This window comes from Arvicanthis niloticus, chromosome 25 (genome assembly GCF_011762505.2).
Source record: "Arvicanthis niloticus isolate mArvNil1 chromosome 25, mArvNil1.pat.X, whole genome shotgun sequence".
NCBI classification, from domain to species: domain Eukaryota; kingdom Metazoa; phylum Chordata; class Mammalia; order Rodentia; family Muridae; genus Arvicanthis; species Arvicanthis niloticus.
Genome location: NC_133433.1, coordinates 35,452,959 through 35,471,058, shown reverse-complemented (window position 1 = coordinate 35,471,058; position 18,100 = coordinate 35,452,959). Strand labels below are relative to the sequence as shown.

At 42.4% G+C, this 18,100-nt stretch overlaps 1 protein-coding gene and 1 non-coding gene across 3 annotated transcripts in view; both read right to left on the bottom strand.

Annotated features, from left to right (window-relative positions):
• Ppp1r42 (protein phosphatase 1 regulatory subunit 42) overlaps positions 1-12,087 on the bottom strand; it is a 36,791-nt gene extending 24,704 nt beyond the window's left edge. For both annotated transcript variants that reach the window (XR_013107355.1, XM_076924391.1), the window contains exons 1-4: positions 11,966-12,087; positions 6,749-6,967; positions 3,334-3,500; positions 2,343-2,481 (exon numbers count right to left, since the gene is read on the bottom strand). Coding sequence is in view for 1 of the 2 variants with exons in the window: in XM_076924391.1 (XP_076780506.1) it covers positions 2,343-2,481; positions 3,334-3,500; positions 6,749-6,877 (435 nt within the window). In the remaining variant the exon portion in view is untranslated. The remainder of the gene's footprint in view (positions 1-2,342; positions 2,482-3,333; positions 3,501-6,748; positions 6,968-11,965) is intronic.
• Positions 12,088-12,790: 703 nt separating this feature from the next.
• On the bottom strand, positions 12,791-12,894 carry LOC143438674 (U6 spliceosomal RNA). The gene has a single exon (XR_013107379.1). It is a non-coding gene; the product is annotated as a U6 spliceosomal RNA (small nuclear RNA).
• Positions 12,895-18,100: the final 5,206 nt, after the last annotated feature.

Sequence of the window (18,100 nt, the reverse complement as noted above, 5' to 3'; positions counted from 1 at the left end):
GGCTTCTCTTAGGCATGAAACACCAGCCAGGAGGTTTTGTTCCACTGTCTTTTTTCTTTTTCTTTTTTTTTTTCCTTTGGCTTTTTGAGACAGCGTTTCTCTGTGTAGCCCTGGCTGTCCTGGAACTCACTCTGTAGACCAGGCTGGCCTCGAACTCAGAAATCCACTTGCCTCTGCCTCCCAAGTACTGGGACTAAAGGTGTGCGCCACTACTGCCCGGCCACTGTCTTTTTTCATATTGTAACATTTCATATTTTAGAACTCCAGTGTGTGATAGAGCAGACTTTTGCCTCTTGTTCCCTCCACAAACCCTATGTTCCTCCTCTAGAATACAATTTGAATTTACAAGGTAAGGAAGCTACAAATTAAAAAGAAAAGAAATACAACCAGTTAAAAGAACTTCTCATTGTGGACAAATATGCTTACTGCAGTTTAAGCACATGACTGTTCTGTGTTTGTCACATGGGGAAGAAGTCACATGACCTGACATGTTCAGAAGGCATTTGAAATAATAAATTCAGCATTAGCTATTAAAATGAGAACATAAATATATTATATGGTAATACTAAATGAGGCTTGGGAATCTGCCAAATCTATCTGCCAAGACAGCCATGCAGAGCCAACCTTGAGAAAAATATCCTGACATTTGAAGTCATGATGAGTCTCTATTATTTGTACAAAGTAATAATCTCATTATGACATTTGTGTATGATACAATGGATTTAGTTGTAGTCACCCATCCAGTGCCCTTTTCAGACCTGGCCACTAATACTTCTTAAGGCTTGAGATAATTGAAAAAAAAAATACTAATATGCTTTAGTATTTAGATTTCAGAATCTGCTTGAACCTGTGCAAAAGCTAAACTAGCAAAATGTTTTCAGTGGTGATCTGTGATAAAATGGAAACAAAGAATGACGATGCGCCCCCTTTGGAGGCACTGGTGCATGTTAAGTTCTGCTGAAATGTGCCAAAGTTAGTGTTAACATGTTTTTACACATCTAACTATAAGCATTCCTTCTGATGGTCATTTTCCTGCAAATAAGCAGAAGACATTGGGGGTGGGGAAGATGGTGCAATTTGACTCCTAACCGGCAGTGCTTGGACTTTTCTTGGACTTGTTGCCTGACTACCTTTAGCAAAAGGAGTGAGTGCCTACCAGCCACGTCAGCAGGGTCAACTGCTTTTTCTGCTCATGGAGTTCTGGAGAGAACTACACAATGGTGATTGCTAATTGTTGCACTCGTCCTGTTTCAAATAGTTTATACCAGACATTTTGCTGTAATAAACTTCCGTGAACTGTAGATCTGCATCCACATAGCAAGAGAGGGAGTACTTGCTCCTTCTGGCCGAGCGGAGGACCACTGCCACTGATGATAAACAGGCAACGCAGTGATTGACACAAACCCACGACTCTATTTCTAGGCAATGGAAGACCTTCATTTGCATTCAAGGTGTCCTGTAATTGGTCTAAGCATCCCTTTTTTGGTTCCATAACCACGCCTGCAGAGCTCCTTGTTTTTTACCCAGAAAAAAAACAGAAGCCCCCAGTGAGCTGACTGGTAAAAGGCCTAGTTGTCCCCTCAGTGGTGTTGGGCTAGTTGTTGAAGCTGAGGTTGAGATGTGTCTGATGACAACACAGAGGAGTCCATGGGAAGTAGGTACCTTAGTAACCCTGTCACTTCTTTTCTAACTTAAAGGACACTTGTCAGTTGTCTACGGACCATGTTACTCCTTCCGTTCCTGAGTTCTTTAGATCGAAACCAATGAAATCTGTACAACTATGTCACGTTTATAAATTTCCCACTCCAGAAATGAAGGTGGTGTGACAAAGACACGTGAGGATTTTAGGACTAACAGTGAATCCTGCGTCTCAGTTTAAGACTGGCTGTGAAGCCACACAGATGTATCCTCAAACCTGGTTAGCGCACGCGCCACAACCCCAGTGTTTGGGAGGCCGATGCCTGAGATTGTGTTTCAGAAAAACTCAAATCAATGAAAGCGTGTCAAGTAGTTGTACACGCCCTTTTCCTTAAGGCGTCTCCCACATTTAAAACCACGGACCATGATAATCAGCAATGCCCACATTATGGGCCTGGGTTAGAACGTCAGTTCACAGAACACGTCCTTCTTTCTCTCCTAGCTCTCTCTAGGAAGTGGGCAGCACTGCCCTGTTTGAAAACTATCATGGAGGGACGGCTCAACAGAAGCTGCCTCAGCCCGCAGCTTTCAGTGGGCAGAGAAGCAGATTATGTACACTCCCGGAGAACACCCTCGGCACCTCCTGCTCCACCCTCACTCATTCCTTACTGCATTCTGGTCCCAACATTTGAGTATGGCCTTACTGACAGAGAACGAAGAGTCCTTGGGTCAAACAGAAGCTTTTCTCCCAGGGGGAGCCTCTGACTTTCCACATGAAGTTCTCTCAGCTCCTCTAATCCTTCCAAGCCTTCTACGACCGCAATGTAATTGCCTCCCAGATACCTGCAAAACAGACATGGCTTCGAATAGATTTTCTCAGAACGACGAGGACTTAAGGATGTTAAATATATAACAAGGAGGGCAGGGGAGATGGTCGCTGGATAAACCACTGGCTTGGCAAGCAGGAGGCCCTTAGTTTGAATCCCCAGAAACCACATAAAGCTGTTGTTGTTAGTGAGCATAGGTAATCCCAGAGTTTAGGTGAGATGGGAGGTGGAGAATCCCCAGAAACTCGTGGGTCACATAGATTGTCTCAAACAAGGTGGGAGGTGAGGCAACCCTGGAGGTTGTTTTCTGATCTCCACATGTTTATGCTTGCATTCACACACATGTGTGTGCCTGCTTTCACACACAAGAGAGTATGCAAACACTGGAAATGGTGTCCATGCATGAAGCATGGACAAATTAAAAAAAAAAAAAAAAAAAAAAAAAACTCGCCGGGCGGTGGTGGCGCACGCCTTTAATCCCAGCACTTGGGAGGCAGAGGCAGGCAGATTTCTGAGTTCGAGGCCAGCCTGGTCTACAGAGTGAGTTCTAGGACAGCCAGGGCTACACAGAGAAACCCTGTCTCGGAAAAACCCAAGAAACAAACAAACAAACAAACAAACAAACAAAAAACCTCAGTTAACAGGATTAAAAATAAAAACACTTACAGGCCGGGCAGTGGTGGCTCATGCCTTTAATCCCAGCACTTGGGAGACAGAAGCAGGCAGATTTCTGAGTTCGAGGCCAGCCTGGTCTACAGAGTGAGTTTCAGGACAGCCAGGACTACACAGAGAAACCCTGTCTCGAAAAAAACCAAAAATAAATAAATAAATAAATAAATAAATAAATAAATAAAATAAAAACACTTACAGTTTTTCCAATTTCTTTAGTGAGCTGAGATTTTCAATGCAGGAAATGCAGTTGTTCTGTAGGTACAAGTGGGTGAGATTTGTGGCGTAGTTCAGGTTGGTGACTTGACTAATGCGATTGTCATATAAATATAAAACACTTAGGTTTCTGCAAAGAGAGAGGTCATCCTGGAAAGAAACCAAAACAGGTCCCGTTTATTTACCCCTGCAAGCTTACACAGTGGACTTTAAGAAAGTCTTTCACTTGGTCACTTCTACAAGTCTCCCCAAATCTCTCCTAACATTTCTTGCCCGTAGGACAGTCAGAATACAACTGTAGTGATATGGGGGTTTGCATTCAGTAACTGTACCAGTAAAATTGCGCGTCTTAAGACTCCCCTAAGCAATTTTCCTAGGAAGCAATTAGAGACTCTCCTGAAAGGTGAAACAATGAACAAATTCTTGCTCAAACATCATTATAAAGTAGGGCTTCATGTTTCTGTACGATTGGAAGCAAACGGTCACAGTTTATAATACTGAAAACTAGAAACCATTCAAGACAGTCAAGAGTAATGGATAGCTGAGTGTGGTGGTGGACAGTCATGAGTAATGGATAGCTGAGTGTGGTGGTGGACAGTCATGAGTAATGGATAGCTGAGTGTGGTGATGCACACTTCCAGCCCTCAAGAAGCTGAAGCACGTGGATATCTGGAAGTTCAAGACCAGCCTGGTCTACATGGTGAGCTCCAAGCCAGCCAGGGCAAGAAAGTGAGACCCTGTATCTAGATTTAAAAACTCTGATAATGTTAGTGATCTGAATACTGTAAAACAAACTTTTATTTCTTTAAAGTCTTCAAAAAAATGAAAGCAGTGGTTCATTATTACCCACTCCTGTAATTATCTGAGTAGCTAGGCAGGCAAAACAGATTCCCAGCACTTGGGTTGCAGAGGAAGACAGAGCTCTGTGAGTTCAAGGCCAGCCTGGTCTACACATGGAGTTTCAGGACAACCAAAGCTACATGAAGACATCTTGTCTCAAAAAACAAAACAGAACAAAACAAAAAAACACAAACAAACAAAACAGAATAAAAATATCTGAGTACATTCTGGTTTTCAGGATCCAGTCAAAATGGTTGTCTTTGAGGAGATTTAAATCTTAAAAATGAATGGTGTGCTTTACAGGCTAGTGTTTTCTTATCTGTGAAGCAGCCCAGGGTAGTTAGTTATACTCAAGAAGGACACAAGTTCTACCAGACCTCTGGGCTATCATTAAGAGCACATTTGGGCCGGGCAGTGATGGTGCACGCCTTTAATCCCAGCACTTGGGAGGCAGAGGCAGGTGGATTTCTGAGTTCGAGGCCAGCCTGGTCTACAGAGTGAGTCCAGGACAGCCAGGACTACACAGAGAAACCCTGTCTCGAAAAAAGAAAAAAGAAAAAAAAAAAAAAAAAAAAAAGAGCACATTTGGGAATTTTAAGTCTCCAAGTTATTCCCATTTCAGTGTAGACTATTTTAATTGGTTTGCTTTCCTCTTAACAAAAAACTTTGATGGTACAGGAGTACTGATTGATTTGTGGTTAAAAAACATTAAAATGTTTTTAGAATTATTTTATATGTATGAGAGTTTTGCCTGCTGCATGCATCTATGTGCATGTTGCCTTCAGAGACCAGAGGAAGATTTCAAATCCCCTGAAACTGGAGTTACTGATGGTTGTGAGCCATCTGTGGGTACTAGGAATGGAACCTTGGTCCTCGGCAGGAGCCACTAAACTGCTGAGCCACATCTCTCTCTCAAAGAAACAAACAAGCAAACAAATAAATAAAGGCCAGGCAGTGATGATACATGCCTTTAATCCCAGTAGGACAGCCAGGGCTACACAGAAAAACCCTGTCTCAAAGCTGACAGGTGTCTAGCATGGCTGTCCTCTGAGAGGCTCTACCCTGCAGCTGACTCAGACAGATGCAGAACCCACAGCCAAAACGTGGCTGGAGCTTGGGGACTCTTATGGAAGAATAGGAGGAAGGATTGCGGCTCCTAAAGGGATAGGAACTCCACAGGAAGACCAGCAGAAACAACCAACCTGGACCCTTGGGGCTCTCAGAGACTGAACCATCAAGCAAAGGACACACACCGGCTAGACCTAGGCCTCCTCGCTCATATGTAGAAGATGCACAGCCTGGCCTTCATGTGGATCTTAAACAACTGGAATGGGGGCTATCCCAAAAGCTGCTGCCTGTGTGTGGGATGTGTTCTTCTAGCTGGGCTGCTTCATCTGATCTCAGTGGGAGAGGAAGCACCTAGCTCTCAGACACTTGATGTGCCGGGGTTGGGGGATACAGGGGAGGAGGGCACCCGCTAAGAGGAGACGGGGAGGGAAGATGGGGGAAAATTGTGGCAGGGCTGACTGGGAGGAGGGGGCAGGGATCAGGATGCAAAGTGAATAAGTAATAATAATAATATTAAATTTTTAAAAGTTTAAAATCTTTTGATGTGGGCTGCTGGGGCTTTCTGGGGAAAGTCTATGCATGATATGATGACGCAGAGCGCTTTGAACAACAAAAGAGAAACATGAGGTTATGAAACTGGATTCCTGGGGAAAGGGGTCATGAGGAATGGTATGGAGGCTGCTTGTGGTAGTACTTGCTTGCAATCCTAGTGCTTGGAGACTGAGACAGAAATATTTTGGTTTTTAGTTGGGCATGCTTGCCTTTAATCCTAGCACTTGGGAAGCAGAGGCCGGCCTGGTCTGCAGAGTAAGTTCTGGGACAGCCAGGACTACACAGGAAAACCTTGTCTAATGCAACTGAGCCAGAATAATCTGTTTTTACATAATTAAATTATATGCAAAAACTTCACCTTTGAACTTTTATTGGAGAAAAGGGGCGACTGGGGTGAACATAGGACCTTGAATATGCTGAGTCCATATTGCCCCTGGGTGTGTTCTTTCCACCCCTGTCAAAATTTTGAGTTCTTAATTTTTTTTTTTTTTTTTTTTTTGAGGCAGGTCTCACTGTATAGCTCAAGCTGGTTTTGAACATGAAATCCTCCTGTCTCAGCCTCAGAGTGCTTGGGTTATATATGCAAGCAGCTACTTTATTTCTTAACATTTTGATATTTAAAAAATACCCCGAGGATCTGGAATGGCACAAAAGCAATCGTTTTCCAAATCCTGTCTGCAGTGCAGATACAGGAGTATTTTAGGGAAACAGAAAAAGATATTTAACAGATACTTGTAAAACACAATGCTATATTTTACAGAAACGTAATATGCTAAGTATCAAATGAAGGAAATTAAAATAGAACATAATATAAAGCATCTGGTAAAAATATAGTTAACAAACTTAATCAAAATAGAATTATGACACTGGGTATGTCCTTAAACCAATAAAAGTTATATTGCTAACTGTGCAAGACCAAAATGAATTAAAGTTCTTACAATCGAATCTATATTTCTGTCTGAAAAATTTATGTGTGTTATTTTCTTCAGGCATTGTGTGAGGGTTTCTTCTTTTCTGGGTTTAAGATTGCTGTTTTTGGCAATTAAATCCACCGTTAGTCGGACCATGGCTTCTGCGTAAGTCAAACTCTCAGAGAAAACTCCACCTTGGCAGCATGTCCAGAAGCAGGCTCAGGTATTACTTCCACTTTCTAAAAACTGAAGGGAACAAGGGCGCATTGTGATACAGAGTCCGTCAGAAAGCTGAGTTACTTCAACTCTCTCATGTACAACTATTTGTTAAGCTAGGCTGCTGGCATTTATGCCTTCTGGTATTTTCTATCTTTACAGTCAACTCTTTTCATTAAAACGTGTAGAACCAAGACTGACTGTGGCAGCACACAGCCTAGCACTTGGGAGGCAGAGGCAGGTAGGTGGGTCTTGAGTTCTAGGGCAGCCAAGGCTACATAGTTAGACCCTGTGTGTGTCCTGTCTCAAGACAAAACAAACAACCCAGAGAAACAACCAACAGAACATTTAAAGCACAAAAAATGAGTTAAGTGTACATTACTTACTTGCCTTTTATTGTTTATGTTTTTGATTAGGATCTGGCTGTGTAGCCCTGGGCTGGCCTGGAACTCGCTGCCTCTTCTCCCTGAACCCTGGGATTAGAGGCCTATGTAAGCCAACACACAGCAGCCGCAGCCCTGGCCGCCTCCTCTTGATTTTTATTTTTTAGAGGGTCTCACGTGTATTGCTCAGCCTAGTCTCCAATTTGAGATCTTTCTGCCTAGCCTCTCATACTGGGATTAAATTCTAAAGTGAAAAGAATACCTTGCTTTCACTTGTAAGTATTTTCTCCCCCACAGCAGTAATGAGTTGTTGTTGTGGGTACCTCCTTTTCCTCCCCCCCCTTTTTTTTTCTAGTGCTGTGATAGAATCCAGCGGGTCACTGCATGCTACTCGATCACTTTACCATTAAGCTACATCCTGTGTCCTAAGATGAACCTTTTATGAAATGATTATTTATCCTCTTTGAGTAAAGAGGAAGATTGTCCAATGCTCTTATTTCATAGGTGAAGAAATTATAAATCGCAGCGAGTTAATCGAGGCTCTCCAGTGTCAGCTGAGAACGGAGCCAGGTCTCTCACTCTTCAGAGTATCTGCAGCAGCGTCTTCAAATCAGACAGCATGCTGTGAAAACCCCCACACAGGATGATATGGACACGTTGATGGCCCAGGCCTAGATGTCATGCCAGAAAACAGCAGCATGATGCAGTGCTTCCCAATGTGGATACTACAATTCTTACTGTTCGCAGTTAAAATAGTAGCTTCAATACTCACTGGAAAAGCAATCTTGAAATATTTTGTAAAATAAACTTAAGGCAAGGTGCATCCATGGGGACCTGCATTTGATTACTAGTACCACAAAAATAAATAAATAAAAATGAAGTCAGATTTATGTGATGTGCTTGTGTTCATGCATGTGCGTGTGTGTGTGTGTGTGTGTGTGTGTGTGTGTCTGTATGTGTGTGAAGGCAGTTAACAACAGATGAGGGGTGGGGAAGGGACTCATGAGGTTCTACCTCTCTCATGAGATCCTCTCTCTCTGAGGATCTATAGGCAGTTAATGGTGTCAGGATTTAGGAGAGACTTTTCTTCTCCAGTGGTGTAACCATTGCTAAGGTGCCCATGCTCCTGTAAATAACCCCTCACCTATGCCCTGTAATCAAGTGGAACAAACATATTGGTCCAGGAAAACAAGAAGATGCGAAAGTAGAAGAGGGACTGACTAGCTGGGAAGAGAAGGGAGCAAAAGGGAGTGGGAGGGACGACTGAGAACAACGAGGGGGAGGGGTGTGCCCAAACTACATTATGTGCCTTCATGACAATATCATAAGGAAACACATTATTATGTAGAATATATGATGCTAAAAAAAAAAAAAACCTTAAAAAGAAAATAAATGACTTTCACTAGTGATTCTGCTTGTAGTCTAGCCTCTTGGGAGGTTGAGGCAGGAGGATTGCTGGAGTCCAGGTGTTTGAGGGCAGACAGGTGACTATGTGAAGACCTGCCTTAAACGACATACAACAAGGACAGTCCTACTAGTTCAAAGGGACAGTGTGGGAATGAATGCAGGCTGTGTGCTCACTGCATGCCCCCAGGGCAGCTGTGACACGGAGGGACACAAACTGGCAGACTTACTTAACACGGGGTCACGTTTCTTATTTTTTGTAATTTGACTGTGTGGTTCTTAAGTGTGAGCTTTGTAGATGACAATACCATGTTGCAATATGACATAGGTCAAAATATCTGTTGCAGTCATCATTATGAATCTATCGTATGTTAAGCATATGGTATCTGGTTTTTTCTGTTACCCTAAAAACAGAGATATTTAACAGACAACTATTCTTGTCTCTCAAATTGTGCATCATATTTTTGAACTATGAAGGTAATTAAAAGTCCAATGTTAGAATGCATTATCTATTTTTTCATTTTATCTAGAATTATACCAAATAAACATTTCAATTTACATAGTATTCTATGGATCTGAGTTCAGTGCTTAGAAGGAAAATGAATTTGATACATGGTAAATGTGTCCTTATACATAAGCATAGTACCTATTACCCAGACAATATAAATTGCTCATAATATGCAAATCTGAAGGGCCAGGGTGCCCTTCAGTCTTCAGAATGTAAAATACAGACCCTTCAGAACAAAGGGCACCCTGTATTTCTTCTATTGTGTAGATTTCTGAAATTTGCTTATACTTTTATTAATTTTTAACAAAATTTGAAATTGTTTTTTTTTCAAAATGCCATAGATCTATATATAAGCTTAAAATATAAAACAGCAAAGAGCCGGGCAGTGGTGGCACACGCCTTTAATCCCAGCACCAGAGCCCAAGGCCAACCACAGCTACATAGGAATTTTAGACTAGTCTGAAATACATGAAACTCTGCTTCAAAACAACAAAAGAAAACAAGTTCTGCGTGTGCCTGTGTGTGTGTGTGCGTGTGCGTGCGTGTGTGTGTGTGTGTTGTGGCTCAGGGCCACATTCACAAGGCCCTGGATTCATCCCAGCACTGGGGTAAAAAAAACAACAAACAAAACAAAACAAACCCAGACTAACCAAATAAAGGCCTACTTTCCTTCCTCTCTGCTGTCTTTAGTTTGGACATTGCTATGGATGTATTCATGGTTTTGTTACAAATGTCCATACACCTAAAAAGTATAGTTCTTGTCTTCTCCCAATTTTGCATGTCATCAGAGTCAGTGTTCTGTCTCCAGCCTTTTTCCTGCTTACCCTTTGTTTTGAAGAGCCATCTGGGTTACCATACACAGCTCTAGAGCGTTGTACTGTACTGCTGCGGCTTATTTTTCCTGACGGACCTCTGGGTCTTTCTGTATTTTGCTTTTATAAAGCTGCTTTTACGTTTCTTGTCTATGTTGTCTTTAGAACAAGGTTTAATCTAGGAGTGGCCATTCCTGGCCTGCGAATTTTAATGTAACTGTATGCTCCCAAATTGTTCTTCACTGGGGCTTTGACATTTACTGTTGGTGGCAGTGGCAGGGTCCCATAGATACAGCTAAAGTTATGATATTAACTTTTTTAAAAAAATATTTATTATAGTGTTCTGCCTGCATGTATGCCTGCAGGCCAGAAGAGGGCACCAGATCTCATTCTAGATGGTCATGAGCCAACCATGTGGTTGCTGGAATTGAACTCAGGACCTCTAGAAGAGCAGCCAGCCCAATATTTTTAACCTCTCCAGCCCAATATCTTTAAGTTGGGTTTTAATGTACTACTCTTAGCACACTAGAGAGAGTGAAGCATTTCCTTGTCAGCCTTTCAGAATTCCTTTTATGTGCTAATTGCTGTTTCTGTATCGGATTCATTATTCCTACTGGGTTGTGATTTGATAGGTAAGTTTAGAATGTATGCACATTCCTATTAGATAATAACTTCTGTCATTGATTGTGTGTGCTGTCTTTCCCCAGCCTCTGGCTTGTCTGTTATTTTCTTGTTTCACTTGGTTTTAACTGTGAAAACTTTGTTTTCCTTTTTCCTTGACTAGGAAAGGGCTTTTCGAAGGGAAGCAGGCAGGCAGGTAGGTGGGTGGGCGGAGTCGGTCTGCTGTGAGTTCAAGTGTCTTTAACTTAAAATAGTCACTGTACCAGAGCAGCACATTTGAGAGTGGAGTATTCTGAGTTCTTTCACTACAGATGAATTCTGTATTTAAAAGCTGGTGCCTCTGGAAGTTAATCAGATTTGAAAAGAAAGGGGGCAGCTGAGCCGGTGGCACGCGTATAATCCCAGAATTTAGGAGGTAGAAGAAGGACAGTCAAGGGCAGCTTTGGCTACAAGTGAGTGTTAGGGCATCATGGACTACATGAGACTGGAAACGAAGAAACAAGTTTAAAATATTTTTAAATCAAGAGAAGGCCAATGAATGTAATCAATAAGCAATAGGAAAATGTCCAGGGGCTTGAATGTGGGACGGGAGAGGCTCACAATAACCCGCAACAGAAACTGCTTGGGAGCAGCTCATGAAAATTGTTTTTATCAAAACATCACCATTCTTTTCATTAAGAAAGCACCAAGTCTAACCTTACTGGTAGTGTAGTTTTAGAGAAATAATAAGCCCCATGGGGCTTAAACTGCACTTAGTTGAATTTGTGTACATTTTCGAACATTATAATAAAAGTAATAAGGTCAATACTTATGGGAGTGTCCTTGATTTTCTCTAAAAAGAAGTTGTTTCCCATAATATCTCCTATTCGATACAATTGCTAGGACTCGTCTCCCCAGAAGCCGGGGTGGGGGTGGGGGAGGCTTCCGGGTGCTCTGGGAATCCATCTTGATGGATCCTCTGCTGACTTTCACCCCTAGGCTCCTTGCAGGCTGCGTAGGATGGACGGTTTCAGAGTTTGGTTTCTACCTACATTCCCTCTTAGGGAGCAGCTGAGCCCAGTGGCTTCCAGATTCTCCAAATGGAGCTTCAGCCCTCAAACCTTTTTAAAGCCTGGGCTCTGCTGGCTCACCCCCTCCACCCTCGGGCTTCTAGAGAGCTTGCCTGCTAGTCCAAACCAGTCTTCCAAACTGCCTGCTATTCTAGCTGTTTAGGGACAGGGCCCGGGGACTTGCATTTTAACCGGTATTAAGAGTCTGCGTGCACAAGCGTTCCTGGCTAGGGTTTCCGGGGGCGTCTCACCACTCTGTCCAGTCGGGTCTATAACTGGTCTGGTCAGTGTCAGTCCTTGTGCCAGGCTCCTACAAAGCCAGCGGCGGTTGCCAGGCGACCAAATGCTCGAAACGCCCGGCAGAGGACGCCTCGTGACGTCCGGAAAGCCGGCAGGGCCCGCCCTGAGTCTGGCTCTTTGTGACAGGGGAAACCAGAAGAGTTGGTGTTGTGCACCTGTGGTCCCGAGAAAAGACCAATTAGTTTGGACAGAACAAGATTTGCAGGATATCATTTCCCTCTCCATGACCTTTGATTATTTTAGTGTCCAGAAGCCACACCTGCCCCCTTATAGACCCAGAAGGAATTGCCTGAAGGTACAGCCAGAACTCTACCTTACTAGGATAAAACCCATACTTGAGTTCGTACTCAAGGCCGTTTATCAGGACACTCCTCACAGCTTGCTGCTTCCGGTCTTCAGGTCAGGATGCTGGAGCTCGGGTATGCTCTGTTCATTCTCCAGCTTTTGGGGTAGCAATAGCCTGTTTTCTTTCCTCTTTTGTTTTTGGTTTTTGTTTGTTTTTGTTGTTGTCTTTTGAGACAGGGTTTCTCAACCTTGGCTGTAGCCCTGGCTGTCCTGGAACTCGCTCTGTAGACCAGGCTGGCCTCGAACTCCAGGACCCATTTACCTACCTCTGCTGGGATTAAAGGCACCAGCCACCACCATCCAGTCTCTCTCTCTCTCTCTCTCTCTCTCTCTCTCTCTCTCTCTCTCTCTCTCTCTCTCTCTCCCTCTCTCTCTCTCTCTCTCTCATTTGTTCACTTTGCATCCCAGTCACTACCCTTGCTCCTGGTCACAGAAATATGGAACATTTCACGGATTTTTGTGTCATCCTTGCACAGGGGCCGTGCAAATCTCTGTATCGTTCCAGTTTTAGTACATGTGCTGCCGGAGTGACCACCCCTCTTACATTTTATCCCCCCTTTATCTCAGCTTAGATCAGTGCAAGTTTTCAGAAAGCTTTAATGGTGTATGTTGTTAGTTTCTGTTTTCCTCAACAACTAGTATGAAGCTCTTTAGCATAACAAGGATCTGCCTTTGTTACAAAAAGGAAGAAAGGAAGAAAAGAAACGGAGGACAGCATTCTTTTATGTCACCATTGTCAGTGGGTAGCTAAGTGCTGTGTACACCAGTCCCCATTAACAAATGTTTGTAAGATGAATAACATAAATGAAGGACAAGAAGGAGAACAACACTTAGCACAAGAAACCATCATTCGAAGTGGAAAGGACTCAAAAGATACAGTGCACACCTTTAATCTCAGCACGATGGAGGCAGAGGCAGGTGGATCTTTGTGAATTTGAGGCCAGTCTGGTCTATAAAGTGAGTTCCAGGACAGCCAGGGCTCTTACACGAGAAACACTGGAAAAACCATTAAAAAACAAAACAAAACCCCAACTGACTGTTGAAACCAGTTGTGGTGTGGAAAGGAGGGAGGAGAAAAGTTAAGCCAGATTCATCAGCAACAAGAGAAAAATAATGACTCAGTATTCCAGGCCTGGAAATTCAGCCACACTGGCTCACGTAGAAGGGTTGTCTCCCAGGAGAAAAAGCTGAAGGAGGGCAGGACATGAGAGAATAATTCAAACAATGCATTAAACCTACTCACATGCCTGTCTTATGAGTTTTATGGATCATTCCGTCGGGGACAGCAGCTTTAACATGGTGTCGAGGGCTGCTGTCCTTCTCTGTGGAGCTTTGCTGCGGCTAACGCTGCCAGAGGCCTTGCAGGAAGGCCTCAGGTTCAGTCAGTCGTCGAGACTCACTTCCTCAATATATGAAATTTATAAATTTTCATATATCATGAAATGGACTGTGCTCTCATTTGTGGTAAAGCTGTGTATTTATTTATTTATTTATTTATTTATTTATTTATTATATTTGAGATAGTTTCTTACTATGCAGCTCAGACTGGGCTCACCTCACAGGCTCACACAATATTTGAATATTTGGGGCTGTTCAGGCCACCATATGTGGTATATATACCTTTAAATATGCAATATGTATATGCCTAGACATGGACATATTTAATTGTGGTCATTTTTGGATGATTATGACTATATATGTTACTAAAAATAGCAGGTTTCCTTTCTATTTTTAGTAACCAGGTTTATAAAAAAATGATAAAACTATGTTTTGAAACTTCAGTTTTGGATCTTCTTCATGAGGTTAAAAATCACTTTGTGACTGTGTTTAATATGGCTGAGTTACTAATAAATATGAGTATGCATGTGGGTGTTCATGTATGTTCATGTGGGTATGGTTGTATGTGCACTTGTGTGTGCATGAGTGTGTGTATATGTGAATGTGTGCATGAGTGTGTATGTGAATGTGTACATAAGTGTGTGTGTATGTGAGTGTGTGACTGTGAGTGTATGTGTGTGAGTGTGTGTGTATGAATGTGTGCATGAGTGTGTGTGTATGTGAGTGTGTGAGTGTGTGTATGTGTGTGAGTGTGTGTGTGTGCCTGAAGAAGCCAGAAGAGGGCATCTAAGTCCCTTGAGCTGCAATTACAGGCAGCTTTGAACAGTCCTGTGTAAGGATTGGAACTCAGGTCCTCTAGAAGAGCAGAAAGTGCTGTTAATTGCTTAGTCACCTCTGAAGCCCTCTACATCTTATTTTTTGAGGCAAGTTCTCCCATATTGAATCTGGAGCTCATCCCCTGGGCTAGGCTGGCTGGTCAATAAGCAGGGGTCTGCTTGTCTATGGGGTTAGAGATGTATACTGCAACACCCTGCTTTGTACGTGCGTGTCACAGACCTAAACCCAAGACCTCATGGTTACCCACAGGCACTTAACCAGGTCATCCCTCCAAACCCACTAATTCATTTTAAAATGCAGTTAGTTAGCTAAGAGAGTATATTCTCTTGTAAAGATGTGACATATAACCCTGCCCAGTGGCACACTGTGAAACAATCATCTGTATTTTCCAGTGATGAAGAAATTTGGCAGGCTATAAGAAATCTTGTCTTCAGTATCACATGTGTAAGTCAAACAAAAATACTCTGAGATTTACACTGGACAGATGTTGGGGAAATTTGTATTTGCAAAAAGAGTCTTGAGAATAATTTTCGTAGCACAATGATGAAATCAAACCTTAAAAAGCCTTCACTTGAGTTTCCAAGTAACTCTAGATAGAAATGGACTTTATTGTCCGTATGCTGTTCTATCCTTGTCAGTCAACATTTGCTGAGCTCATACTGCACAGAACTGTGGGAAGGCACTAAGTAAACATTGATGACTAAGTTCCTTTCACTGAGAAACCAAGAAATTAACAGGCCCAGAGAGGTCCGTCATTATCACATAGTTCACATAGAAAAATGTGCATTTGTTAGGCTTTCTACTTCTGTTTGTTCACATTTATACTACAGACCAATCTTAGTGGGCTGGTAGGCGGGCTTCTAACAGTAGCTTCAGTGTCCGTGGTATCCCTGCCCTTGAGTGATCTTCTCACTGGAACATGGGCTGGACCTAGTGAGTTGATCTAGCCAACAGCATAAAGGAAAACTTGTGCATGTCATTCCCATGATTATGTTACAAAAGACGGTGACTTCTGTTTTGGTAGCTAATTCCTCATAGCACTTGTGAGTTGCACTCTTTGATAAAGCAAGCTATAATTTAAGAAAACCCATTGGCAAGGAAGGACCTGAGGAAAGACTCCAGCCTATGGCTAGTGAAAATGTAAGACATTTGGTTCAATAGGAAAAAGCCAATAACCCCTGTTTGAACTGTAAAGTTAATCCTTTCCCATTTGAACCTCACCTCTGGCAAACACTTGATTATAGTCATGAGAGAGGCCCCAAAGCCAAGGGCCAAGATTTCTAGTTCATGAAATTTTTACAGTGAAAAATATGTGTTGATTTAATCCACTAGGTTTTGGGGTGATTTGGGAATAATAGGAAATACTTTTAGAAAGAGAAAGTGTTGGGTTTTGATTATCCTCTTAGAGGACATTGTGAATGCAGGTTTAGAGAAGAGAAATACAACTGACTACAGGAGGTATAGCTTACTTGGAAAAAAGATTTCCCAATAAACTATTTATAGATGCTAGAAGCTACAGTCCTTCTGGTTATGGAAGATAGTTTTTATTTTTGATTTCTGTAACCCAGAGATGGCCATGTATTGAGAGCCTCTGCAGAAGCCAGGCATTGTCTGTTGGCATCATGTACAAGACATGGGCTCCAGTGACAACTGACTCATAAAGAACTTGGACTTTGTAACTGATTTACAACTGATGTCATTATTATGTAATACTATCTATAAACAACAAATATATGTATCAATATATAAAATAACCCACAGTATTTTGACTGTGTTTCAGACCTATGCATCCAATTGGCTTTTAAACTGTCAACCCACTTGGATAAGCATGTCATAGAGGCATTGACAATCTAGCTTTCTGAAAATGGAACTCTTCCTCCCTACACAAATGTCTCTGTCATGCCCACGGCCCATCCTAATACACCAAGCAGAGCCTGACCGCTTTCCGCCCTGCTCACAGTTTAGTGCCTCTGTCAGATTCAGTCACCAAATCACATCTACTTTACTGCAGAACGACTTTGCCATGCTCCACATTTTTTTCTTTGTTTTTGAGCCAGAGTTTCTCTGTGTAACCCTGCCTGTGCTGGAACTCACTGTTTTCCATGTCGGCTTTGACCTCACAGAGATTGGCCTGCCTCTGCCTCCAGAGTGCTGGGATTAAAGGTGTGAGCCTGGTCACATTCTGCTGTTTTAAAGTTCTGTTACTTTGAGTTCATGAAGGTTTTTCTGATGGTCTTTTATGTTTAATATACTAGATTCTTTTCTATGCTATTTCCCTCTGCCCCTGGGTCAAGCAGTAACAAACACATGTATTTAATAGCATGAGATGTCACTATAATGAAGGATCTCTCCTCAAAACCAGTGACAACAAAGATACATTTGTGGATTTTATAGAAAAGACTTAACAAAAGAACAGGGACCTCTAATAGGAGAAAAAGGTTTCAGTTTTTACAATGAGAACAACACTAGGTCGAGTTTCCAGTGTGTTTTTTGGACTGAAAACGAAAAGCCTTTTGCACCGGAGATGGAGACTCACTGCCTTCCAGTAGAGAAGCATAGTGCTGCTCAAGTTTCTCGAGCCAGTAATAAGTTCAGCAAGCATTTAATTAGCTGTTGATGGCTGGAGGCTAAGCTGGAAACTCAGCAATGTAATGTTGTTGGGGGCCGACTTTTAGCAGAAAGCGGCTATCAGCTTTGCAGCCATCTTGAGCCATATACCCTGACATGAGACTTGGATTACAATAGCCTACAACAGCTGAGTACACTCTGATAATCTTGGTTTAGATACCTTGGGTGTGTGAGATTAAAGGTATGTGAGATTAAAGGTGTGTGAGATTAAAGGTGTGTGACTTAAGAGTATGACTTAGAAGTGTAGAGATCAGATTTAGAGACAAGACCTAAGGGCATGATTAAAGGTGTGACCAAAAGGCATGGCTTAGAAGTGAGACATATAAAGGCGAGAGGTAGAAGAGAGATCAGAGAATCAGAGATGAGAGAGAGAATCACACACTTTAGAGAGTACAACTTAGAGAACAATTTGGAGTAACAGAGATTCAGACACTAGGAGTAGGAGTGCACATTAGACACTCGGAAAAGAACAGATTGAGTACAACTAGGAACTAGGAACTAGGAACTAGGAACTCAAGACTTGGGACTTGAACTAGGAAGAGAGACTGAAGACTAAATGGGATTGAAACACACTCTGTCTGGTCTCCATTCTTCCAGTCCGTCCTCACTCTTTCTCTTGCTGAACCCTGACCCGCAGACCGGAGCGGCAGCTTGGGCCAGGATACAATGACCGCCCAAACTCCAGTCAGCCCGGGCCTCAACATTTTGCTCGGGCCTCGACATAATGTGCTTTGTCCTCACCTATTTCAAAAAGAATTCGTCGAAGTAAAAACACATATCTGTGCACTGCTATTTTACTTCTGCCTTTCTATCTGGTTTTGGTCTGTTTTCTTGAAAAGAGTTACATTCTGTCAAGCTTGATTTTGAAAAATCACTTTTTATTAGTGTGAAGCCTTTTGCATATTTAGTAGTAATCTTATTGAAAAATATTTTCATTC